Source organism: Bombus pyrosoma, linkage group LG5, assembly GCF_014825855.1.
Source record: "Bombus pyrosoma isolate SC7728 linkage group LG5, ASM1482585v1, whole genome shotgun sequence".
Classification (NCBI taxonomy): domain Eukaryota; kingdom Metazoa; phylum Arthropoda; class Insecta; order Hymenoptera; family Apidae; genus Bombus; species Bombus pyrosoma.
Window position 1 is genome coordinate 5,913,775 of NC_057774.1, and position 27,418 is coordinate 5,941,192.

The 27,418-nt window shown below is 46.7% G+C and overlaps 1 protein-coding gene across 6 annotated transcripts in view; it reads left to right on the forward strand.

The window, feature by feature from the left end:
- LOC122567424 overlaps nucleotides 1–23,347 on the forward strand; it is a 230,615-nt gene extending 207,268 nt beyond the window's left edge. For all 6 annotated transcript variants that reach the window (XM_043725902.1, XM_043725907.1, XM_043725903.1 and 3 more), the window contains 4 exons: nucleotides 8,545–8,791; nucleotides 15,564–15,675; nucleotides 18,148–18,489; nucleotides 18,570–23,347. In XM_043725902.1, the coding sequence (XP_043581837.1) occupies nucleotides 8,545–8,791; nucleotides 15,564–15,675; nucleotides 18,148–18,489; nucleotides 18,570–19,156 (1,288 nt within the window). In that variant the 3' untranslated portion in view covers nucleotides 19,157–23,347. The remainder of the gene's footprint in view (nucleotides 1–8,544; nucleotides 8,792–15,563; nucleotides 15,676–18,147; nucleotides 18,490–18,569) is intronic.
- The last annotated feature ends 4,071 nt before the right edge of the window (nucleotides 23,348–27,418 follow it).

The window sequence follows — 27,418 nt, forward strand, 5'->3', positions numbered from 1 at the left end:
TCGTACGCTACCGAGCGAAAATTTTTCACGCGAGCAGCGCACGATAATGGGAAGGGAAAAAACAGGGCGAAGAAGGAAGCGACGAGTAAAGCGGAAAAAAGGGAAGAAATAGGAAAAACGGTAGAGAATTGGTGGAGTTTCATAAACAGAATTATGCTAACTACTCGCGGCAGCGAGGCGAGATAAGACGGAAAATCGAATTCAGACTGAGTTGAACCTTCTCGAGAAGACACTCGCAAGTTCTCGTTAATGCAGCGTTCCTCGTCTTCCAGCTATCGCGATGCTGCTGCCGCTTACTCGATTTCTCTCGTCTCTTGGAAAAATGAAAGGGACCGACGAGTCGAAGTAACACGATCGTTACGGCAACGCTGCAAACTAGTTTTCCTATCTAATATAGTTCCTTGTGCTGATAACTCTCGGCTGAAATTGTTTTCACTTTTTGGGTTAATAACTTGTTTCAACAGCGTCGGAAACGACAGGGTTTTCCAAGGTACTTGCGAGTACAAAGCAATTCCGGTTGGTCTTGAGAGGGTGACGATTCGCGCAGGAAAGCATAAAGATAGAAATCCTCCGGACGAATTAAAGACCGCGCGGACGGCAATACTGACGAGCCTCTTAATCTCTTCGTCGCTTAATTATTCCCTCACGTAGCAATAATGAGAAGCCGTGGCAGCGTACCTGACCTCGTTCAAAGGAGATCGTCATTTAGGCCGGTCGTCGGGTACCAAGCCAGAGAGAACAAACGAGATGGAAGATCATTTAGAGGTGATTTACCTCTGTTGCGGCGCGTCCAACTTACCCTCTGGTTACGGTCTATTTAGTAATCTCAAGAAATACAAGCGAGTGGAACGACGTTAAGAGAGAACAACCGACTCGCCTCGACGTTTGTTACTTAAATTAATTTCACGAATTTACATCAGTGGCGGGTAGAAGGAGACTGCGAAGTGGCGTCCGATTCGCGGAACTCTCATTTCGTCGTTGAGAGTACCTGCACGAAGATCGAATCGTGCATATTCTATGAACGTGAAAGTGGATTCGAAGCATGACAGCGCATTATTAAAAATTCTAATTAAACTATAAGCTGGATAAAGCAGCGCGACTCTGCCGCTTACATCGACAATGCGAGCGCTGTCTCGAGTTACGTCGACAGATCCAGCTTTAGCGTAGAATTGATAGATTCAAGGCGTACGAAAATTAAATTTCTACGTGGCGGAAAATAATCCTTACGTAGGAAATTGGTTGGTGAATTCTGCACCCTTTCGATTTCGCTTCTCCCTTCTATGTTCGTGATCCGTCGCGATGATATCTTCACGAGGTATCGGCATCCTGCGAGCCGAGAAAGAGAGAAGAAAGCCACGCAACGTAACGGGTCCGGTCGAGCATCCTGGCGCGAAATAAAATAAAACGGATATTAAAACTGGCGAGAGCTAATTTCCTCGCCTTCCCAACCATAATACCCGTTCTCCACCTATCGGAATACCCTCTTCCTCTTCTTTCTTTCGGCTTCTTTCTCCCGATTTTTTCCCTCTTATCGCGCCGCTAAGCCATCCATCGAACGAACGCCTTCTGAATATTCAGCGGAGACCGGAATGGCAGGAGGAGAGAAATATTCTCTGGTCGAAGGGACAGAACCGATGCGACCGAGAGAGAAGAGGAGGGACGAGGTGGTGCGGGACGAGCAAATCGAATTCGAGGCTCGAGCATGACGAGTGACAGGCCGCTGAACGTACGCTGCAGATGCGATTAAAGTCTGCCAACACGTCAACGTGATGCTCCTGAAATGCGAATTCCCTTCCAACCAACCGCTCGGCCCTTGACCCATATTCACGCAGACACGAAGATTGAATCGCTCTCGTGAAAATCCATCGAAGTCACCCGCTGATAAAAATCGACGTAGCCTCGTTGATATACGATATCTGGATTTTTATTAATTTTCATCCACGCGTCAAATATCGCCGCGACAACAATGCCGCAGCTGACAACGGTGCCGTCAGAATTCCCAGAAGAAACGGGCGATCGCGCGTGGGATAACATTAAAGCGAGCATCGAACGAGAAAAGATTTATCCGAGTAACGTTCTGTAATGTGATTTACTTCTCTTCGATCGTGCTGCCCTTGAAATTGCCGCGATTCCACTGAAATCTCTCTGTTTGTTACCGGACTGTCTTTCTTGTAAAACGTGTCTCATCGATCGACCGTACAAAATCAAGAGAAAAGATAAGCGAGAGAGGAAGAGTATGGGTGAGAGGAAGGGAAAGCCGAAAAGGAAACGGTCTGTTCATCCGACCGCAATCTCCGTTCCAAGGTAGGAGATCCGCGTTATCCTTCGAAATCGGAGGATGATGCTCCTTCGGGACGTAAACGGTAATCGGACACCGGGAAACGTATATGCTAGACGCCAGGACATCCGATACTACATCCATATAATATTGCCGATGCTTTTAGCCACGACAAACAGTGACCTCGTGCACCGTGCTCGTCGATCATCCCTTTCACGCGCCCCAACCCGCCCTGTAGATGAGAGAACATCATGGATATTTCGATTCTCTCGTTAGAACGGCGTTAATCTTGTCTCGAATATCTAAACAAAGATCAGCCTGTGGATTCTTTTAGCCTTAAAAGGTATCGTAGACCTGTCGGAGAGTCGATCGTTTCGAATTCGAAAGAACAACGGGAGAACAGTTGCAACAGCCCACTTGGTCAATCTTATCTGTCCGAAGATGCTTGAAGCGAAGTTAATGCCTTCCGTCAAAGGGGCCTCCACTTTATCCACGTGCCTATCTTCTGGTAATGCACAATGTGCCTGGTTATGCCAAGTGGGGGCCACTCGAGGGACATTCTACAACTGCAGAGACGTTTGACGTGACTGCACACCTTCCACGCGAATCCAAGTACCTTTGAGATCATTACGGCGCCATCCTCCGTCCTGATTCGACCCGCACTCGAGCTACAGCCTCATAGTCAGACGGCTGGTTAATCAAGCTCCATTTCACTTACTAACCCTCTTGCTACGCCGCTCCCTTAGTACCTCTTCCTGTTGGGCGGCAAACTCTCGCTCGCCTTCCCGTTTGCTAACTTCTCTGCATCTTCAATGACCCTCGCACCTGCCACCGCCTACCTATTGGACACATCGGCTTAGTCGCAAACCACCACGTTTATTGTTTGAAGATCGGACGATCCTTTAAAGATCGAATCGACGGTGAAATCAAGAAAGTACTAGGTTCGTTCTAAGAATTGTTCTATCGAGCTAGTTCTCTAACGTTCACGCTCTTTCTTTGGAGTCAGATTTAGAGCTGTGAATAAGCGTGACGCGTATCGAACTTGCTTAAAGTCGCTATAGAAGCGAAGGAAACACGCAGGCGTTAAGCGACTCGATGGAAGGACAATCCGCACGTTTTTCAACGGCTTTCCACCGGACGGTGGTGCGGAAGGCGCGAGTCGGTTGTATTTGTTCGGCGGCGGGCAGCAGCTCATTAGGTAAATCCCAAAAAAGCAGGGTAAACTCGGGCGGAGGAGCAGCACGACGAGAAGTACCTTAGCACACAAATTTATTCGTAAACTTTCGCAATTTAAATATCCGCGGTGTTTCAATCAAGCGGCGCCGCACGTTGCGGCACGTGCGCGTACACACCTACGCGCCTCTGTATACAGCCCTCGAGATTACTTTCTTGCCCCTTTAGACTTTCATCGACTCCTCACCTCCTGCTCGCCTCTCCTGGTCGGTGCTCGAGCACCAGCGGCAAGAGATTTTCGTGTCGGCGCGTTACGCCGTTAAATATTAAATGGCATCGCGAACCCATCGTCCCCTCGAGAACTTTTGCAACAGCTTCGGAACCAGCATCCCTTTCATATTTTCTATTCCTCCGCAGAATTCGAGCATTTCTCGCCCCTGTGCAGGCGAGCAGCTCGAGAAACGAAAGAACGCGATTCTCTTCGATGCCACCTTTGTCCCCGTGTTATCTACGATCGTCGGAGAAAACGGCGGCCCGGGTCGTTGCACGACGTATACCGTAGCCATAAAGGGTCGTCCATGCATGGACGATCCCATGGAGGGCAGTCGGAGACGCCGAGGACCCGGATCAGTTCGTGGACGATAACCAACGCGTGGGAGGTCACTTGACCGGACGGAAATAATGCCTCCACCATGGTAACCCTTCCTGATAAGCGTGTGTACCGTTCTACGACCGTCGCGATAGCGGCAAAACAATATCCCTGCTTGTACAACTTGGACATGGGGGTCGGATTTGGTTTTGCACGACGGTGTACGCGTACGTCGAGCCTCCAGAGATAAATCGTCGGGATTTATGTCTCTCCTGAAGGGACCATAAACTTTGAAGTCTGATATATCGTTTGCGTACGGAAGGATCTGGCACGTGTAATTAAGTTTTTGCACAGTGATACGTGTATCGCACGGACATTGATTTTTAAGTAATTCTCGGAACGAAAGGTCGTCTGGTTTGATTGAATTTCCTATGGACGCAGTGTCATTCGTACAAAACGTTCTGCGGTAGTCTAACTCGGAAAGGGTAGGCGGTACCCCGTATATCCACGAATAGCGGAGGAGCAACGATATTACCGACTGGGGAGAGGAATCCTGCAGGTTATGGAAGGTAAAAGGATATCGGTGGAGAGAGGCGGGGTATGGTAAGTCGTTTATCGAGTCGACAGGCTGGGGCTGGATGTATCTATGCGCATTGATATGCAAAATTTGTAGTTTCGAGAAGCTTACGAGAAACTGCAGCGGCGAGTAAACTTCAAAATCCTATGCGCTTGTCGGCGAGGGTCGCTACACCGAGCTCCCGAGCTCGGGTTTAACCGGTTCGTGCTTCCGGTTACCAGCTACCGTGTACGCATACCTTCGAACGTATAGCAATGATCGAGTGCCCTTCCACGTAAAAACGTGGTTCTAAATATTCTGTTATTTTTGCGAGCGTCGAAAGTACCGTAAATTGACTGGTCTCTAATAAAATTCTTCCTTCGCATTGCTCCTATCAGCCTCAATTTCCAAATCTGGTTGGTTCGATCAGGGATAGAGCGAGTCTTTACACGGCGAGCATCTCTTTGTCCATTCGTGGATCGGAGACGTCAGCGAGAGAATTATCGAACGAGTCTGCAATAATCACGCGTTCCTGGATACACGCGACGCGCAATATGGCGATAGAGCGAGCCGTGAAAGCATACAGAACGAAACGAAAGGCGCTATCCAGCTGCACGCGTCGGAACCAGATAGAAACATAGAAAAGGCAGTTAATTAGCTCGAGTTAAAAGCTCCGCTTAAACGACCTATTCACTGTTCGGTCGACAGAGAATTCGTTGGAGCTTGAAGCGCAGCTTTCCGAAGAAACAGACCGAGGATCGAGGCGAGAAAGAAGCTGATCGCCATTGAGACGCGTTTCAACGTCGCACGATCTCCTTACGCAACACGGAATCCCTTTATTTCAACCCTCTTTGTTTCACGCTTGTGCGCCGTCTACGTTTTCCTCCGGCTTCGATGCTTTCTTCTTCCTGCTAGCGCCTAGGAAACTAATCGCGAAGAAGCTTCTCCGGTAGAACCAAATGAAATCCATTTGAAGATGGCCGATGGAGCGTCGTTGAGAGGAAGCAGCAAAGAAATGGTAAAAGAAAATGGAACAGATTTCAGGCTTAATGGAAACTCGTTACACTATTTATGGAGAAATATAAAGAGCTGAGTGGAGCTAAAAGACAAAAGCCAGGGGCTGGATTTTGACCGCTCTATAGCCCACCGGAATTGATTAGAAACGCCGGAAATTTCATCTGTTTCTGTGGAAGCTGTTTCACGACGGGGAACTCCAGCTTGAAATTCAGCAGGACGAATCGCTGCGCGGCTCTTCGACATCCCCAAAGGGCAAATTCGAACTTTGTCTGTTTTATATGGGCTACTAATTAACGGGCTCCCTAGAATTTTCCAGAGCGAAAATTCGATAACTCTGATATCACGAACAATAGTGTCGAGGTACGTGGATTTTCGCAAATCATCATAGATAAAAGGAAAAAAGGGAGAAACGCAAACACGAGTTTGCGCGTGTCCAACACGATCACCGAGGGATGGGGGGAAAGCTCTTGGACGAATGCGTGCGCGTATACTCGAAGGGTCGACACTCCACAAAGCGCTTTATGGTCCGTTATACGACCGCAAGCTCGCGATACCGTGTTTAGCACGGGTACGGGATCACGAACACGACTAGCCTATTCCAGGTGCATTCAACGGGCCCAGTGTCTCTCATGCAATATGCGCTTTACGACTCGCCTTCTCTGTGATTCGTCGAACGACAGAGTCTTTGGAATGCCGTAATATTCCAAGAGGAGCACGCGATATCCTTGACAATTGTTCGAGTAATCCTACCGGCATAGAGATTTCCAGGACTTACTTCGAGTCCTACACACGCGAAACAAAATAGTCGTTGCGTATTGAACGTTATTTAACCACACGCCTGAAAGTAGAAAGCGAGGCGAGGGAAGTGGATGAATCCGTTTAGAAAGAGGACGTACGATTGAGAACCAAACTGCACGGGGTGCACCGGGTGCCATCGTTTCCACGTGCATCTAGTACGCAGCTTTCATCGGGAAACGAAGCAAGTGCCACAAGCGTGCAGCTATGCAACGAGAAGAGAGAGCTCACGGAGCGTGTTGGCGGTCTGCGTGCGTTAAGAGCATCGCTAAGTGCGGTCGCGCTATGGCTGACAGTCGACGGCATTAGGCAAATTGAAATCTTGCCGGCAGAGGAAGCAGAGGAATACCTAGTTTACGCTCGTCTTTCTGTCCAGACCCGGCTCGGCGTGAATCTGCCGCGATGGTTTCAGCTCCCGGACCGTGGACCGTGAAACACGAAGCACATCAAACCACGAACGTCCGCGAGGAACGTCTGCTCTGTTGCGGCTCGACCTCTGCATGCCACGAGTTCTCTCCGGAACCGGAAGGGAGGTCTCTCTCGCTCGCTCTCTGGGTTTCTCATTTAAACCGCCTTTGCCTCCTGTTTTACGACGTAACTGGCTCTTTGCCCGGGCTGGAATAATCTTTTAGGGCTCGACCACCTCTCGAACTAATTTTGTTTGCTCCCCCCCCTCCCCCCCGCCCCCACGTCTTTGCGACCTTCATTATACTACCCGGCTAGGTAACTATCCTGTCCCTTGAATTAAGACCAAAATCGTGGTCGTTTTTCGGGAAATGATACCTCCTCTACAGCTTTTACGAACAATAGAGAAAGCAAGGAACGACTTTCCCTCGTCTCTGATATTTGTTCGTTCGATCAACCTTCGGCCGCAAGGGAAAAAGATCGAGAAGTTCGATAATTAAATAGCTTTAAATACCTTTACCACCTATTTTCGCGTAATACATAGAGATATACTACGTTCTCGGTTCGGTCGAGCCATTCACCTCGACGACCTACTATTGAAAGTGCGCCACAAGTTGTTAACCTTAGTTGGTGGTTTAATTACACGGGCAAATATTATCGAACTGATAGAGTTAATTAGATAATTAAAACTTGAAGGGTAAACTACTTTGCCATGCGGCGTACCCACGCCAGCGTATACGTACCAGGGTCCATCCGTGAGACGACCCTCTGCTCGTATACGGGTGCACCTCGAAAGATGGAAGGCGAGATTGACGGCGCACCGCAAATCGAGCTTCTTTCACGTCCCACCATCCACCGAAGAACTTTCCGCAGAGACGTAGATGAAACCAAGATTTACCTGGTCACAGGCTGTGACAGAGGTATCCTTAACGAGGAATTCCTGGATCTTGTTCTTTTTTTACGAACGCTGGTAAATTTGTTTGCCTCTTTCTGGTTTATTTCACCAGCAGAGGAGATTTCGCTCTAATTCCAAGGACGTTTTATCATCCTCGGCGACATGTCGGTGGAAAGTTTACCTACGCCGCGAATATAGCCCAGATAAAATGAAATATCAGACAAACCCTCGAACTATATATTTTACAATGACGCGAATCGCTTCACGACCGAAAACAGTCGCAACAAACATCCGACTAATCTGGTACGCCGATGGTTAAACGTAACCCAAGGGAAGGAAGCAAACGCAAAAGCGAATCGATGAGAGCCAACCGAGTAGAATATCAACATAGCTTTTCAAAGTATGTCGACTGCCGCCGGTGTCCTCGATGTCGCTCGATTTTCAATCTGGTAGAAGCGAAGTGAAATCGTGATATTTCACTTGCTTCCGATTTTCGTCTATTCGATAACTCTATTCGCGTTTGATGAATCTTTTTCTCTTGCATGGACAGGATGAAACATTCGAGTTAACCTGAACATTTATGACACGGTGATCTACGAGTGATCGTGACCGTCAATGACACTGCCCAGTTACCTTCAAATTATCTCGACCATTCGACTCGACTTATACTATTAACGATTCGACTTGCAAGCAACGTCTGTTTACTCTCGCAGCTGCTATCGACTGTATTTCGCGTGTTATTAGATGTCCCCGTCATCGAATTGCATCTAGTCCTCGCAATAAATTGGTATACGAATCACATAGCATTAACGGTGGTTATTGGGTTTCTGTTGCAGACACAAGCGGAAAGTGCAGAACCTGTTACCTTGCAAGAGCGCAGCAGGAGCTGCAGCGGCCGCAGCCGCAGCCGCGGCCGGTGGTCGGAGTCGAGTGCTGGCTGACGGACAGTCACACGGTGGAACCGGCAGTGCGGGTGGCGCGGTGCTGTACGAGGACCTGCCGGAAGCGGTGACGCACTCGCAGCTGCATCACAGACAGAATCACCTGCCCAGTCATCACCCTAGCCAGGCGCCCACGATCGAGGTACGAAATCCCGATCAGCGACACAGCCTAAGGGAACGACAGCCGCAGCAGTTGCAGCGTGCGCGCGCCCCGGCGCCTCATCATCTCGACTATCTCGACTACCGGGACCCGAGGGCGATACTTCGCGTCCAGGACAAGCCCTCGAGGGCGGTCTTAGGCGGATATCGAACGCCACGAGCTCTGCTCGCCAAGTCCCAGGGTGTTCCACTTTCGATAGCCACGCACACGCCTTCCTCGCGATGCATCACCGCGACCAGTCCTCTCTTGCAAAACGGCAGTAACGTTCTTCGAAACAGTCACATGCTACTGGCCAGTCAGAACGCCCTGATCACCAGCCAACAGCCTCTGCCCCCTACTCCGACACCCGGTGTTCCTTGTATCTCAACTTGTTCCGACATCGAAGCGAACCTGACCAGCGAGAATTATCTGGCCAACAGTTGCGTATCATCTGGTCGACCGATAGATTCTCGTCTTCCCATCACACCGACCCACCGACCCAGACTCCAAACACCCTCGGATCGTTCTCAGACATCCGTCAATTCCTCCGGTCAGACGCAACCTGTTCAAAGACTCGTATCTCGGGATGACGCTTCGAACGGCAGAAGACCGTCCGTCGATTCCGAGGGATATTCGTACATCGATTTCAAAGACACGGAACTGGAGTCCACGAGGTACGATTCGAGAAGTCACTCGGAAACGATAAGCGCAGTCAAGGTGCCCAAGTTGCTCCGTTCGTCCTCGCCCAGGTCGAACTCGGTAGATTCGGACGGTTACTCGTACATCGTGGACTCTGGGTCTAGAAAAGCGCCGGGCACAGCCAGAAGGATCGTGGCCGAGGGCACGGAGGAGGAAGTGTGCCCGCTTTGCACTATGCAACAGATACACAACCTCCTGAGCAAGCCCGAGGACATCTATTTGAATGTACAGACCACGTGACACATGTCTTTCGCGAGCGACATCTTCTTATAGAGACTGCTCTGTCTCGGATGTCTGTCCCCGACTAGTTCCAAGCATTCTCGAACGTCCCGATCACGGGAACGAGAGACGATTTACATATCCCGTGATATCGTTGGCCACGATCGTTGGCCCCCGCGTTTTCCGTATAAACTCGTCGTAGGTACGTTCCATCTTAAGGTAGTCTAGTGTCTTTCCGGGTTCAGCGAACAGATACAAGTGACACGAGGCGTGTTCCTCCTAGACGAGCCACCGCCTCGACGTTCTTTCTTTCGTTTCCATTCGCGTTTTCGCGCCAGAGTACAGTCGTCCTTTTTCTTCCGTTATTTTGCATTCCACGAGCAAGAGAGCCGCCGGCCGTTCCGTTTCACGTAGATTTTTCCTATTTGTTTCGTTCACATTGGTCGGTCAAGCTCTCGTTCCTCTTGCTCGCTATCATCGGTGACGAGGCGAAGACACTAGCGCCGACTAGTCAGTATTTATTTTGTTACGCGACCGTGCTTGCACAATCTTGTTTAAAAATATGCTGTAGTGCGAATAAAAAAAGGGGGGGAGAGGTAGTATAAATTGCAAAGGGCCGAGAGGGAAGGATAGAAAGGAGAGCTTAAGGGATAAGAACTGAAGGCCTTACTATCCATCTTTGGTTGTGTGAGCACGGCGTCTAGATGCACTCCATGGTTGTAAATAGATTAGATCGTGCAACTGGCAAATTGTAAATAATATACACAGAGTGAGGCAGAGACTTACGCGACAGCGAGAAAGAGAAAGAGAAATCGTATATTAATATAAAATATTAAACAGATGGTGGAGAGTCCGTGAGTAACTGTGCACCCGTGTGAACGCAGTTATCGGACACGCTTGTGTTTCTCGTTTGTATAGACGTTCGGCAGACGATTATCGCGATTAATTATTATCGTCGCGCAGATTATTATTATTTATTGTCGTTACGTATTATTCAATTGCCGTAGCCGGTGTACGGTAAGCTGTGTCTTGTAAATAATTTCCGGAACGGGTTCGAGAAAGTAGAATTAAAGGGAGAGATAGAAAAACAGCGAGAAAATACGACAAACAGAGAAAGTTCTGTATATATTGAAGTACTGAGAAAAGGAGGAGAGTTTGAGAAAATAAAATTACTTTACTGAAAAATTTGACGAGGAGTGGTTATTGACCCGGTCCACAATCCCATCCCATCCCCCGCATCCCTCGTAACGCGCGCTGGATCTTGATCGATGGCGCGAATCGCTCGATAATTTACGGGAAAAGAGAAGAAAATCGATGCGGTACGCGAAAAATCTATGCTGGATTCTCGTGGCAGACTCGAAACGACGCGAATGTAATCCACGCGACAATAGAGACCGCCGGCTATGTCTAATGAAAAAGATATTTTCGCGCGCGGACCTATCGTCTCCCGACACAATACACGTGGACACGGAATAACCACTTCTGTGTTCAAACTTTTTCTAAAGAGAATGAAAAATGTACGTCCGGTTTCCCTTTTTTAGAGGAGGCCCGGTAGGAGGTGAAAGGCTTTCCCGCGTAGATAAAGACGCGCGTGAAGGAGGAGGATGGAGAAAGAAAAAGAACAAGACGGACAATGAAAAAGAGTGAGACGTCACGGACAGAAAATGGCAGACGGAAAGCAGAGAGGAAAAAAGGGGCCAAAGGAAAGCCGAAGAGAAATCAAGGGAAAGATTGACGAGTTACCATTGTGCCGCGTCACCGTTGCCTCTCCGACCGATTGCGCAATCTCGAACCTCTCTAATTTCGCAAATGGAGTCCGCGCCATGATCTCTCCCTTGAACGTAATTTAATTGTTCGAATACATCTTCCGTTTCCCCTTGTGGCGCCCGAATTTGGACAGTTCACCTTCGAAAGCTGTGCTTGTTTCTGCGCTACCTCCAACCGGTATCGAAACTTCAAGATTTCCTTTCCTTTCGAATTTCCAAGTTTCGATTCAAACGTAGACCGAGTGTCGAATAACAAAATAATTTGTGCGATCGACAATCGAACGACTTAATATCCACCTGTTCGCTAGTCGCGATCGATGTCGTGCCACGTCGTTAACCAACGAGGCCAGGGTTGTTGCAAGCTATCGAACGCAATGTTTCGATGTTCGCAAACTCGGATCTTTCGTTTCGAACGATTCTTCTATAAAAGAATCTCCCACGCTCTCGAAGCTAACTTAAATCATCCTCGAAAGCTTCGATCGTTCGCCCACCTCGAAACTGAACGATCTTTTTTCGTTAGACCGCGTCAGATAAGCCAATAAATATCCAATCTTGAGGCTGTTGGCCCTCGATTCTCTGTCCCACCTGTTGTTGGCTCAATTACGCCGCTCTAATCCATATCCTGGCACGTCGTTAGGCCACGAAACCGCGCTAGCATCGTAGCAATGACGATATAACGATGGCCAACGGGCAAAGGAGGGATTGAACTTAGGAAGCTAATGCAATTGTCACCGTAACTAACAATTAGCAGGTTACGGTAACGTTCCGTGACCACGACATCGCTATCATGTGTACATCCTGCCGTTACCTGATCAGAACGACGGTCGATCTTCATTTCGAGGAACACGCTTGCGCGAATGTTCGATCGAGATACACCAAGTTCAATCGTATCGAAGCATCGTATATTCGTATCGTTCGAATACTCGACGTACTTGTTCGCGAAATCAGATCGTTCGGCCATCGAAATAGTGCTAGATCGATCAAAATTAACGGACGTGTGGTCTCAAAATTTATGAGATTCGTTACGTTTATCGGGACAACGTGACGGAACGTCAGGAAATGGAAGTGGTCCGGTTCGTAGAATCGGCAGGCTGACCGATAGCGTCGTATTCTTCGAGTATATCCGGTAATTGGAAGAGATGCAGTAAATTAGTCGATTAGGGGAACGCGTTATCAGGATACAATGTGACGGCTAGGTGGATCAGACGCGCGATGAGCAGACACACGGAGAACGTGGGGCAGGTTAGGCGCGTTAGGGACAACCCATTAACCTCCGTGCTCCACGCTATTACGGTACGGACATATTGCTTCCTGCTGTTGGATACGATGGCTTAAGCCTCTATCTCAATCTCACTCAACGTTCGTCCTTCTCTTCCTCGTGGTTTTCTTTTGCGCCTCCGTAGCTTGATCTAGGCTTTCCGCTTTCACTCTTTATCTATAATGTTTCATCTCTTCGTAACCCTTTCGTTTCATCTCTTTTCCCTCCTCTTCTCCCCTCTGCCTCTTTTCCTCATTCCCTTTCGTTGTATATAGTAAAGGCATATAAGAGATTCCTTATATTACACGAATCATGCGGAAAGCAAATTTATGGCTATTATTCCACGAAAGTGTTTACCGTTCGCGCCGATACCATAGCCGATCGGCGAAACATCCAAATCGTTTCCACTTTGGAAATAATAACAGGCTATCCTTACAGGGGAAATTGAAAGCTGCCGGCTGAAATCGATTATCTTTTCGCTTTCGTTGAATCCACGCGAGTTTCCTCTTCTTCTTTTATTTCTTTCTTTTTTTTTTCGTATGTTCCTTCCCACAGAAGATTCTCGCAGCTTTAGGTAAATTCGAAACGGCGAGAGTTCCGCGAAATTTACGTGATTCAAGGAGGAATCGCTCGATTCGCGATGCGCCGCTATTAGAAAGAACCCTCGAGGTACATGGTGCGCCGGGGCCATGACTCGCTAAGGGCGACAATTACCTTCGTCCGGAGCCGCCGTTCTAAACGAGACGCCGGTAATCGAGTGATCCTCTTTCGGCGACGATAATATCGCCCCCCTGGAATCTGTATTCAGAGCAAAGAGCTTCGGGCGTTTGCTCTGCCCGTCTATCATCCGGCTGCATCTCGATCGCACCCAGGTTAAATGTAATCGCGATCTCGCAAGAGATCACGAGCCGATTCTTCGCACCTTCTGCTATGACTTTGCAAACTGTGTTAATGAAGATCAACTGCGAGGACGAATTTCGAATATGAAACAAAGAAGGTAGAAGTATTTTAAAGCAACTTGAACTACTTTCCACGTAGTTTGTTATCTCGTTCAACGGAGGAACCTTTCGTGCCTTTGTGGAAAAAGGTGAATAATCGAGTTATCGAGCAGTCAGAAAGGCAATCGAAAGAAAGTTGGAAGACGAAGGGCAAGACGCGTGATTAGACGAGATGCGAGTAGACAGACAGAAGGACCAAGGGAGAAACGCCCTCGAGTGCGCGGTATACGGCAGAAAAGGAAGCAAAAGTAATAGAGTGATCCTCTTTTGTGGCTGATATCGCCGCCCGCGGGACTTCAATTCGTTCGAGGGAAGCTCGCCGGTTTCGTTTGCCTTGGCTCCCTCGTGATTCCCTAGATTACCGGAGTAACTCGATTTCGGCGATTCGAGGTCACGGGGACGACGAATTCGTTCCGGATACCCGATCGCAGAACGTTCAACGCCTTCCATTTTCTTCGCGAAATTGCCAAGCAATTTTCGGGCTAACAGGCAACCAGGCGCTGCGTGAACGTTGTCAACCACTAATTTGCAATCTTCCACGCGTTCCGTGCACGAAACGTGGCACCGTAGATTGCAAAGAGACCAGCTCGACGACGACTACGTACATATAGTGGCGGAAAATCAGCTCCATCACATTTTATTAGGAAGTACTTGGAAAGTGCTTGAACCTCTTCACGCTATTGTCTTCTTCCGTCATCGTTGCGTTGTTACAAAGCAGCGCGATTTAACCCTTCCAACCACTCGACGTTCGTTCATGTCGGAACATCGTTCTTCTATCTCGTAAAAACTTGTAAAGAGAAGCTGGAAACTTTGCGAGCGAGAAATTTCACTTGGCAAAGTTACGTTTTCCCAATTTGTCGACCGAATACGTTATTCGATGCCTGTTAACGCGTACAGTTATCCCCTCATTAGGTAGAATTCATCGGTGCACGAATATCGGATCCCTGGAAGCTACCTATCGGGAGATCTCTGTTTCAGGATTTCAGTATCTACGTTTAATAGAAAGTAAAGATTAAATCATGCTATGCCATATCGATCAGCTCGTCACAGTCGCTCCGCCATTCTTACTCCTTGAATTCTTCGTCGAGTTGAGCGGATGATTCGAGGAATTAATTACTGATTCCAAGTTTCTTGAATTCATCGCAACTTTTCTACGTCGTTGCAAGGCAGGGCGATCAGATTATGTTTGCCCGACAAAGTAGTTGGAGAAATAAAATTAGCGTCCAATAAAACTGACGTCAGGATCGTTCTTTATTATTTGCCCAAGCCAGGATCTTCGTCGATTTAAGGATTAACTTACGACTCCTTCGCTTCCGCGTGGTTCGCACCGAGTCAGCGTTTCCTTGATCAGGACTCGCCCGAAGGTACAGCTTGCGTGGATGATCTCGAGGGTCTTTAAGGGCAAGAACGAGTTAATCGTCGAGCGGAAACGCAATGAAACCGTGTTACTGCTATTCTCCCTGGGACTCTTGTTTCTCCTTCAGATTATTACGCTCGTTTTAGTTCGCCATTCGAAGCAACCTTCAACATGTACCCAGCACATTGGCTAAATATCTTCGAGATCTACAGAAGTATATACGTCGATAGCAAGTGACAAGTATTCGTTAAAAAAATTTGCAAAACTTTGTAAAAAAACTTCACTGGTCTACTTCGACCATCGATGGTGCACGAATCGCTCGTTTCTCGATGCAACGGAATTTTCGTGACATGCATGTGATTTTCGTCGCGCGAAGAATCGTCCTCTCAACGCGCGCGCGTAATAGCTTTAAAAGCAAGCGAAAAACCTGGCAACGCGATAGGTTCTAATTATTTTTATTCGCTATTTTTCACGACAGATGTTGGACGTGAAGGACACCAACAGAGGCGTATTCGTGTGTAGCAGTCCTGGGCCTGATCCGTACACGTCGCAGGACCTCTACAATCCTGTTTACGAGGAGCTCAGTAACGGTAAGTAACACAACGAATGTAATTCCTCGGTTTCAATAGTTTGCGATATTCCAATTTCCGCATCTCCTATTGGTAAACGTCTTAACGTTCCGCGTATAAACGTCAATTACACGATCTCCTTCTAGATGAGACTCAACTGTGAAGACTTTGAGGAATTGCGCGCGATCTTCGGGCTCGATCCTGCTGAGGCAGAACGTAGGTAGAATTCGAGTGCACCGTGTCGCCATTAATCCACGATAGAGAGTTAAATCTGGGTGTTCTTTGCTGTTGGCTAACACTGAATTGCAAGCTTCTTCCAGCTCTTCTTCTTCTTTGCCTCTCGATTAATCGCGTTGTTTACCTTTCCTAACTCTCCAAGCTAAACCACGATTCCAAATATTGACGAGGGAAAACAAAGTTCACCCTCTATTCCTCTAACTTTCCGAGAGCTTTCCTCGTTGCTGCTCGTTGCCGAGAGAATTTTCTCTCTTCGCGTGACACGGTTGACGAAAGAACGCTCGATTTATTCGTCGCTATCATTTTTCTCTGCTCGCTTATCTCCCAATTAATTCGACGAACTGTCGGCGATGAAGTTAGCCGGGTCGGCGTCTAATCTCCGTCAGAACGGAATCGGAAGCTGTTCATCTTCTTCTCCGTGTATCTTGCTCCTTTCACGTGGCGAGTATCTTGATAGCCTGGTCCTCTGGGTGTCGCGCAAGGGATCCACACTACTCCACATCTATTCCTCCGTTCACCGCCCGACCTTCGGTGCAAGGAGATAAGCGTGACACGACCTCTGACTTATATTTCCCATTAGTCGGATAGCTAATTAGCATGGTGATGAGACTTTCGACGTTTGACGAGGACGGAGTAATCGAATACACTACATGCTGCGCGGCTCGATGCGCCTCGCTTCTAACTTATTGTACACTCACACACGAGCATACGCGATATTATGCGAGATCGTATTCCTGCGCTGCCTCGGAATAATTTGTCTTGGTTAACGTCACGCGGGGTGGTCTCTTATCTACGCGGATCCTTTTTCATTAAAAAGTTAGGTCGAATCTCATCGGAGACCTTGGCTGTTTTTGCACGGCACTCGAATCGCGCGAGCCGATGAAGGAACAGAATGCAACTGGCAGCTGTTGTTCGAAGGGAACGTATATTTTACGCTTTCGAAATGATTTCGCCCGACAACGAATACCACTTCGCTTCGCGGAATTCAAGTTTCATCCCCTGGGAAAATCCTAGTTTACTCGCTATCGCTTAAACCGATGATAAATACGCCAAGATATAAAATAACGGAGATTAAAAGTGCAACCGCAGTAATCCGTGAAGCATCCTCCAGTTTTTCCATCGTTTTCTCATCGTTTTGCTCTTTTTCCTCTGTGTAAATAAGGACGTTGTGTGCAGAACGAAGCGGAAGCGATACACCTCCTGTGTCTCGAGGGATCGTCAAACAGAAAACTGTAACGTTGATTAGAGCGAACCGATAAACTTTCGTTTAACGTTAAGCGTCTTCCCGTTCGTGCTCCGCTCGCGTTTTGCTTTTACGAACCGGCACCGAAATATCTCGCGATTCTTCGCGTTCCTTCGGCTCTCGCTTTGTACGTTTCACTCTTCTTATCGATAATCGTCAACCGTCAAGTTTATCGAACGTATTGCGCGCCTTCCTATATTGTTTCACATTTTTGCGCGAAATGCGCTGGACCGAACAAAAAAGGAACTAAAAGTGGAGAGAGAATCGAAACGTGAAATTGGATGGACCGTATATAATTGAAGAGATGAAAATACAAACTCGAATAGCGACGTAGCATTCTACCAGCTCGTTAGTTAAAACAGCTGTTTTGATTTTTAACCACCAAGCTACCCCTGGTTCCTTCATTTTTTAATGACCCCGATATAAACGACGGTTATTCTCGTTAGCGTCGAACTGATACCAAGTACACGCAACAATAGGATCGGTTAACAATCGCAGAGGTAACGCGGTTCAATTATCGAATGCAAAAGTAGAAACCGCGATCGACCGAATAACGGAAGAAAGAAAAACTTTGCGTCAAGCACGGCCATAAGAGAAGAAACAGAAATAGGCAACGTTTCGCGATTGTAAACACGGCAAGGTGTCGATCGCGTCGCATGCATCGTGTCTGCTAGATTGTGTTCCGACGACTAATGACGACAGCACGCTTTGCTTTCCGTGGAGACTTTCGCTTAACAATCGCCCCGTTACCTGCCATTCTCCCGGCAAACGTCTCTCCTCGCATTTAAATAAAACGACGGCCACGACAATGGCGGATCTTTCTAACTAATTAATTCTGACGCCGATTGCCCAGCTGAGTACTGAAAGCACGGCCGTCGATTCCACTTGATTTCCACGCCGGATGATCGTAACTTTGACACGCGAAAGAGATTGTCTGTTAATTAATTAACGAGGCGTCTAATTAATTATCGTGTTCATGCCACCGATACTTATGAATTATTCATTCGTTCCAGGGGACCATCCGGAAACGGACGAGGAGAGCGAGCTGAACGCACGGAATCGTCTTCATCATCATCACCGCCATCATCATCGGCCCTCGTCGTCGAAACCGGCGAGCGAGGACGAGTTCGCCGAGGACGAGCTTTCCGTGGGTGAACCGTCCGAGGCGAGGATGCTCACTTCCACGGGTCCGACCTGGGGCACCTGTCCGGCTGGTGGCAGGCCACCGCGAGAAAGACGAGGAAGGAGCCCCAGAAGTCTGGACAGGCATAGGAGAGACAAGAATCACGATGTTGGAGAGTTCCACGAGGGGATGCTGCTGGACGCGTTACTGCAGCTCTACCCTAGTGTCGCGGGTGAGCTTTTGCGAACTCAAATTGTGTATTGCTTGAGTGCAGCCTTCAGAGACGCAGCTAACGTTTGCAAATAATTTCAGGTGTAGCTGGCAACCGATCGAATAGCAATCAACGACAACAGTCCGTCCCATCGGTGGCCCACAGGTTACCATATTTCGTGCCGCCGATGCCAGCGACGCAGGCCCTCAGGGTTGAGGAGAACCCGTACGAGAGTGTGCCGGTGCTCGGCCCTCTCCATCACTATTCGAGCCAAAGCAGAAGCAACAAGGAGAGGTCTCGCAAGTTAAACGACAAGTACAAGTACTCGGCGCAATACGGGGCCGAGTATTACGGACTACAAAACCAGGACACCGCTGCCGTATACACGCAAGTAGGTGGCGAATACTCGGACACCTACTCGCAACCCACAGACCGTCTGTATAACGACGATAAGTACACGCAGCCGGTGTACTATGCGGCACGCGACAGCAACCAGATAACTTCCGGTAGGCTGTACCAAGGTCAACCGGACAGTAGTTTCGGCAGCGACAGTGGTTACAGTCATCATACTTCCGGTACCACCGGAACTACCGGCACGCGCAGCAGTAATTCAAGGACGAATCATAGGAAGGACAAGCATCGAAATTCTCATCATTCCCATCATTCCGCGGACTACATCGTGTCTTAATGTACGTGAAACGAAAGGCAAAGAGGAAGAAGTCTGCGAAGAAGAAGAAGAAGAAGAAGAAGTAGAGACAAAAAAAAAAGGGAAACTTAGATGGTAGTTCGATCGTCCGATCGAAACAAGCTTGTAACACTTCTCTAAAAGGTAGTGACCTTGTGTTTTCTTTCGCGTATTTATTTTGTAAATTGTTTTCTTCTTTTTGTTGTTTTTACTACGAACGAGAGTATTTTATTTTTCATACACGAGACGGCGTGTCATCTTTTTTTTTCTTTTCTCGTTGTTGCGCGTGATATAGAAAGTATTTTAATATTCTAAGAAACGTATCGTTGAGTATCCTAAGGAGTACTTTAATATTTTTGGTCTATTGTTGATCTGTCCCTTGATTTTTGGAAGTACATGGAAGAACTTTCGAACAACACGGAGGAGATATCAGCAGAGCAATAGCAGGAGACTATATAAACGCGACGATCATATTATAGGAAACAGGACACTAACGGAAACAGTGATCTCTTAGTGATTTAGTAAGACTATTTAACAAATTATTTGTAATCTAATGAGACTCAGGCTGGTACCAAAGCTACTAAGTAACTTCGACTTTTTAGCCTTCTAGTTTGTAATTTATACGAAAGTAGAGATGATTTTTAACATTGACGAATTTCGTGCGAGACGTGCGACTACCATCTTCTTTTTCAACGGCAGACGATTCTGCAAATTAGAATCGAAAGAAAGAAACGAGGCGAGTGATCCGATTTACTGCCGAACCGCAATATCGATATATAATACCGCGAACACTGCCCCCGATTAAAGGGATCAGCCACAACTGGTTTCATACGACTAATTTGATACGACGCGTTAGTAGTATAATTCGTCCCACGCGGGCACCTCCACACACATAACATCGCATCAGATTGTAAAATAGCATCTAACCAACACTTTCAAACGCGCACTTAGAGAGAAACAAAAGACTCGTAACGAGTGTCGTAGCCATACACGCACACTACAGTAGATTCACCAGAGTAACGTTAAACATTTAAGCGTACACTTAATCGAGTTGCAATTTTTCCTTCGTCAATTACCAAGTTACGATTACAAGTCGTACATCGGACAGTGTGAAACGCAGGAACACGTGGGCTTTTTGAACTCGGACGATCAAAGGGAGCACCTACTTTCGCAATGCCTGTACGAGGTCGCGACGCGTACTCAATCAGAAGGACCATTGGGAAGAAAAAGAAAGAGAAATAGAAAGAAAGAACGAGAGGTGGGTTTCGCGGAAGCCTTGATGCTTCTGCAAAGGGAATATATAGTGTTCCTTCTGCAAGCCCTTTCTAGCTCGTCCTACATTCTCAAAGCCGAATCCCGCGACGAAAGATAATCTGCAAGCCCAGAGACAACGGTTCGTCGTGTGTCGCGATGTATCCTTCTACGACGGATCAAACTGTGGTAGCCGGTCGTCTTTTGCATATAGATGTAAAAGGATTCTTTTCACGAAACCGAAATCGTATTTGAGGAAGCGCGCTCGCGGAAGGAACGAAAGAATACGCGTCGAGCTACGTTAATAATATTCTCCTTAGACTTGATCTCCTTTTGCTCTTTGCCCGTCACAAGAAACCATTATTTTTCCCTTCGTAATTTCTTATTAACGTTCGTTCGCGCGTCTTCTAGATTATACACGCGTATATCAGAATCGAGGCTCTTAACTGCCGGTAGTCGCACGATTTTCCGCTCGCGATGCACCTCGATCACGCTGACAGAGAGACAGACCAAGGTGAGACGGATAACCAAGGAACAGTGTTCTTATTAAGCTGTACAGGCACACGCTGGTACATATGCATATATACAGAGAAGCAAGCATAGGTATACATACTATAGGTGTAAGACAAACGAATAAACTATTCGCGAATGACCCCGTGTAAATACTATATGCGAGAAGCAGAGGGAGATGGAGAGAGAAAATAAAAGAGAGAAGCGTCCGGATCAGTTCGGTGTAGCATAGCTGTATCATATCGTTATCAAACTTTCTCACGTGTGCGTGCGTGTGTGACGTGTATGTGTGGCCGAACGGCGAGCAAAATATAGAAGAAGAAGAACGAAGATCGCAGAGAGAATCGATTTAATATATAAAAGTATATAATTTTTAAATTATTTATAACGAGCAGTGCGTCGTATATTGCCGAGGACAAGTTGCACGAGTACGAGGTGACGGTGACAAGAGTGAGCCGGCAAAATGCGAGAGCAAAGAGAGAAAGAACGAGATGAAACAATGGCGGAATCAAGCGATTCTTTTAGATTCTCGTCAATCTCCCTTCTGCTTCTTGATACTGTACACTCTTTAGATGCATGTAGGGCGAATACCTCACGACAAAAAAAAAAAAAGAAAGAAAGAAAAAGAAAAGAAAAGATCACTCTGTTGTAAATATAATTTTATATGTACAAGCCGAGAAATGAGGTGTGTGCTTAGCGAGCACGCTATTGGACACGTTCGCCCGGGGAGGAAGCTACCCTCTCGACTATCTCTGCGCTCTCGAAATCTATCTTCCCTTGTCTGTTCCGTAAGATCGTATAACCACTAACCACCTAACATACTTTGCCACAACTATACTTCACGTGATTCCCGTTTCTCCGTGCATTAATCTCCATTTGAATCTGGCGCAACAACAACAGGAAATTTAAAATTCTAATGACCTGATATTCGGTGGTATTCGGCCGTCCCTCTTTTCCACGCGATGTCAAAACCGCGAAAAACGCTGAACGATATCGATCCGCGAGAGCAGCAGCGATACGCGAGAGGGAACGAGTTCACGGGCGAAAATAAAGGTGAACTGTAGGTGGTGTTACACGTACTTATCGCGAGGGACGAAAGCGCGCGACCAGTCACGTACGATCAAAGATGCGTACAATCAAAGAGTGCAAAAGAGAGAGAGAGAGTCAGGGGAAAAGAGAAAGAAAGAAGGAAAGAAAGAAGGAAAGAAACGCGAAACGGCGAGTCACGTTTGATCGGTTCACGACGTGGAAACTCGCGTGAAAGCAAAAAGATGGGCGCGCACCACACAACTAGAAGAGGGACAAACGCTTTTTGTACGATTTTACGTCCATGTTAGTCAAACGTTTTTCAAGACCGTTTTTTATATATACAGTATATAAGTATATATACACGCGCGTGTACAGTAGGTACGACGAAACCTAATTTATTATCATTGTTCTTATTTAACGAGACAGGGATATGCCGTTTTATCCCGCCCTGCAATTCTATATTCGCTACCAAGTACTTTGTCGCAGTCGAAAGTGTTGTTATATTGACATTAACAAAGAGCGTGTAGAACGTATCGATTATTATTATTATTATTATTATTATTATTATTATTATTATTATTATTATTATTGGCATTATTATCGCTGTTGCGTATCGCGACCATAAGAAAAAGTGAGGACTGGGATAGTTTGACTTCGCTCTTTCGTTTCTTCGTCTCTTCTGAAAATTTCGTTGGCCGGCCAGCTAGTACGCGAGAACTAAGAAAAGCGGAAGTACTTATAGATATCTAAGGAAGAAGGGAGCGGAACGAACGAAAGAGCGGAAGATCTCTTTCCCTTTTTTAACGCGTATACGAGTCGCGAGATTATTAATTTATTGTTACGTTCGAACGGGAGAACGGAGGTGTCACGTTCCTCCCCTTCAATCTCGCTAATTTTAGCTGCGATTTAGCGATATAGGCAGAACGGAAGAAGAAGAAGACAGAGAAAAAAAAATCATAGGCACTAGAGTACCTCGAAAGATAACAAGTAGCACTCTTGAAAGTTAGCTTGCACGGACGTTCTCCTTTTCCATCGTGCCGCCTTGCAATTTAACGACGAGGAGGAAGCTCGGAGGGGTGAATCGGCGGGTGAATAGAAAAGGGCGAGAGATCGATCGTCCGAAGGGAGAGCAGATGAGACACGAAAGTCGGTGAATCGTGACGTGATCGTGTAAAAGAGCACGCGAAATCGGCCCGATCGATGGGGAGAACACCAGCTCGCAGAACAGGGTAACTAGCTCTAACATCTATCTCTTACATCACTTAAGAAAGAAAAAAAAAAAACTCTATCACACTCGTTCACCTTATGGTATCACAGGTTCACTCTAATCACGAATGTCGGCCAAGGCTAACTCGAAACACTATCACACCTTCGTACTAATAAACGATTTACTATTCAATTTCACTCCATGTCTATGTGATTTCACCCTATCCTTTGTTAGACGTCGTTCGAACGAAATATCGTATCGAATAACTTCATTGAATATCGTTGAACATAGGTGTAAGAAACGCCTGATGCTGATATTCAAATATTAATCGATCGGTGGAAACAAACGCTCGTAAGTAATGTATAGTAACGCCGAATGACAGAGATAACTCGATCGTAAGTTCAATTTTGCGCGCATATTTTCCATTAAGCATGCATCGGTTAGCATGAATGTAAATTTCATTGAGAAATCATTTGTCACGGTATAAACTTTTCATCATTCTCGACGCATTTACCATACAAAATTCCACGTTCGGCCGAGAACCACGCGACCGAAAATCCAATCAAAATTACATTGTTATCGGCTTCGAGATCGAGTTTCGAAATCGTCGAATGCTAGAGCGAAAATTACGCGTACGCGTGAAAGCTGCGGAGTGATTTTTCATCGGAAAAAAGATTCACCGCGATCTAATTCGATGTACGTTTCTGCGTATCATCCTCCCTCTCCCTCTCTTTCTCCCCTCTTCCTCTTCAAAAACAATCGAAGAAGAGATACGATTGCGACGAAAATGAAGCTAATTAGTTGCAGATGCACCCCAATTCCCAACGTTCGTCGGTGTACGCGCGATCGCGACAAACGGGACACAATAATTATAGCCGTATCGAAACGATTCTCGTTGCTTGCAGAAACTTTTTAGAAAACCTCGGTGTTCCAGGGTAATAATATTGTTTTTTATGTAAAAAGAGAAAATGACTTCTCGAGCAGGAGAAGAATCTTGGCGGAGATTTCCCTAAAGAAAGAAGCGCTTAAGGGGCTCTAAAGGGAATGAATTCGCCGTGAATTTTCATTGAGATTTCTTGCCATCAACTTCGAAGCAATGAAACATTATTAATTAAGGTAAGAGCGAAAGAAATTAATTATCGTTCCTTAAGACAACGGATGACGGGAAATCTCGCGGAGCTTCGGAAAATGAAACGTCCAGAGCTGAAGGTGCGAGAAACGGCCAGCTGGATGCAAACAAGAACCGCATGACTGAGCAATCGCGATGATCGATATTAATGAAAATCAGACGCGATGACGGAGTAGCGTGAACGTACTCGTACATAAAAGCTTGTTTTCTTCTTTCAACGCTTGGATTAATCATAACTTCGCGATATTTCTCAGCTTAAATTAAATTTTGCCAACGACACCAGAGCGTTTTGTTCTATCCTAAGCAGCTCTTTAATTAAATGGTTGGTAGTTCGTTGAGAAACGTTTCTATATAAATTAAACACGGTAAACTCTTCGAGCCTGATATCGAATACAAACAGTGTGGCAATTTCGTTTCCCCGATGTTCCGTTTTATTCCCTTCGTCCACAAGTAGAATTTTCTTCTCTTGATAAAATTTACTCCTTGGTCAATTCTTGGTACTTTGTACGAGTAAATACAAAAGGTCTAAAAACAATTCCACGAACCGTTTCAACAAAGCGGAAATAATTTCTTTAAGAAAACGAACGCGAGGATTCGTGGGAGATGTTGTTAACAGTCGTTGACGGAGGAAGAATCGAAAATAAGCTGGAATGGAAGGTTGAAAAGATACGATGTAAGATAGACACGAAGAAGGGCAGAAAAGAAAAATATTACCATCGGGATGGGGAGCGGAGATGAAATTAAGTGGTCGCGATTCTCCGAGAGGAAGAAGAGAGGGCAAAAAGAAAAACACAGAGAGGGAAATCTCCGGTTGAAGCGTATCTTTGCAGGCTTTCAGGGACGAAAGCTTCTCCAGGCGCGGATTGGGATGTCGCGCTAGAACAAATTTTCGTATGCAAGGGTTCTACGTCTTTAAAAATGCTCGGTCACCGTGGCCTAGTTTTGTCTTTCGTATTTTCGTTTTTCCTGCTTGGAAGATTAGAGACGTCGGTCCAGCGTTGGACAAACGAGGGTTGACCCGCAATTAACACGCGGCCTTCCTTCTCTACGTGTGTATATATCCAGTGAATGCGCGCATCTCCGCGTGTTGACCGTGGGAGTAAAGAGCGGACCGAGATGGACTCGCTGGAGCAGGTACGAAAAAAGAAAAGCCAGCGGTGACGCTAATTGCGCAATGGCCGAGTAGTAGCGACCCTTTAGAGCCGCTTTCTCGCGTACTAAGGAGCTAGCTGAAAAGGAAACTGACGAATGCAGATGCTTACAGACCACCTTGCGGTTCACTGTACTCGTTCTGGCCGTTTCAAGTGCCTCGCATAATGTAACCACCGGTGTAACGAAGCTTTCGTACACTTCCTCGCGATAATCACTGCTCGGCCGCACCACGGAGACGAAAACGCAGACTACGTTATCCTTGTTCCTTGTGTAACCGAATTTCCCGGAGATCCTGAAAGGCGACTGAAATCTTTAATCAACTAAAGAGACGTTTAGTTTGATACGAGAAACTTGGCGTTCGTTCTCGTTCGACGATTTTATCGACGCTTCGATTCTGAAAGGCGAGTCTCGCCGATCCATCGCTTTAAACGAATCAACGAGCAAATGTATAGCACGCGACACAACCACTGGCGTTTATATAACCAGATTCAGGGAGAAGAAGCATCAACAAGCAGGGGGAACTTGGATGAAACGCGGTGCAAGCGTGGTTTAATCCCCGGATTTCGGAACGTTTTAAATTCCAATTATAGATCGAGAGGGAAGCTCACGCGAACCACGTCGCTCGTATGTGTAAATATGCGCTTCGATTGTCCGGTTGGTCAATAAAATGCTGTATTCTGAATATATGTCTGGCAACGGGGGCCGATGTCACCCGGGTGGGAGGCACCGCTAATAATTAAATGCCGGCCGGATTGGTCCGAACGTTGTTTTAATCCTGTCATTACCCACAATGACGATAGTACCTATGCCGCGGTCATTCATTGAGGCGAGTCAATTACGGGAAAGCATTATCGAGTTTCGAAGGGTGTAAAACGGAAATAATGATATTTTGATCGCGACCGGCCTCCACGTGCTTTCCGATCGCACTCGCCGATGTAAACCCCTTTGTCAAAGTGACGAAGCAACAAAGAATGTGTGCACGGTCAAACGCACCGCTGATTTATGCACACCGACAAATATTCGTCAACGTAATTCGGCAACCGATCGAATCGATTGATTGATTTAATGAGAATTTCCTGCGAAATAAAGAAGTCTAGTTCGCGTCCTCTCGTTGATAAAACCGTTCAGCGGCGAGCATTATTTCGCTAAATTCCGTATGCGAGATAAATTCCCATCACGTTCACCGAAATAAATGTCCTTTCAGATCGTTGACAGTTAACGTAAAAACTGAGAACACGATAATTCTATCGATCACGAGTGAAACTATTTGAATGTAGAATTTCGTGGATAAAATATTGTGATATCCGTCGACGCGGCTTTCATCGCACTTCGCTGTTTCCCTCACAAACGAGACTCTTCTAGCGCACAGACCCTTGTTTTTATTGATATCGCGCGCAGATGATAATTAATAATAGTGCGATGCCTACCGGTGGTACGATCCGTATAAGGTACATTGGCCGTGATTTATGGGAGCGTAATGAAGCCTGTTCCCCACAGGAGACTCGAGAACCAAGAGGATATATGCGGTTGAAGACCTACCAGCAGGGATGCGAAGGAACGAACGAAGGAGGAACGCTGGAAGATACGTGCTTCCTCCTTAGGTGCAATAACGCGTGTCGGATTAAGGAGAGAGAACTCCATCTTTTAAAGATGCCTGACATTGTAAATCACGCATCGTGCATGTGTAACTACCCGCTTATTTTCCGGATGAAGGGAGACTAATGTGTCCAAAACGGCGCCTTTCTAAATTGTCCCTTACATGTACAACATTATGCTTAAAGACGCGTCGTTCAAATTAATTACGATTAAATACGAGAGTCGCATTCGTGAAATAAACTAGATGAAATTGAATTAAATGTTGGCGAGTGTCGCACAACCCTTTTTAGAGCAATAAAAGATACAACGACGAGATAGTACATAATAATTTAACGATAAAAATTCGTATTCGTCTTCTGGTCTGTATGGGATTGGTATCGAATTGTGCACG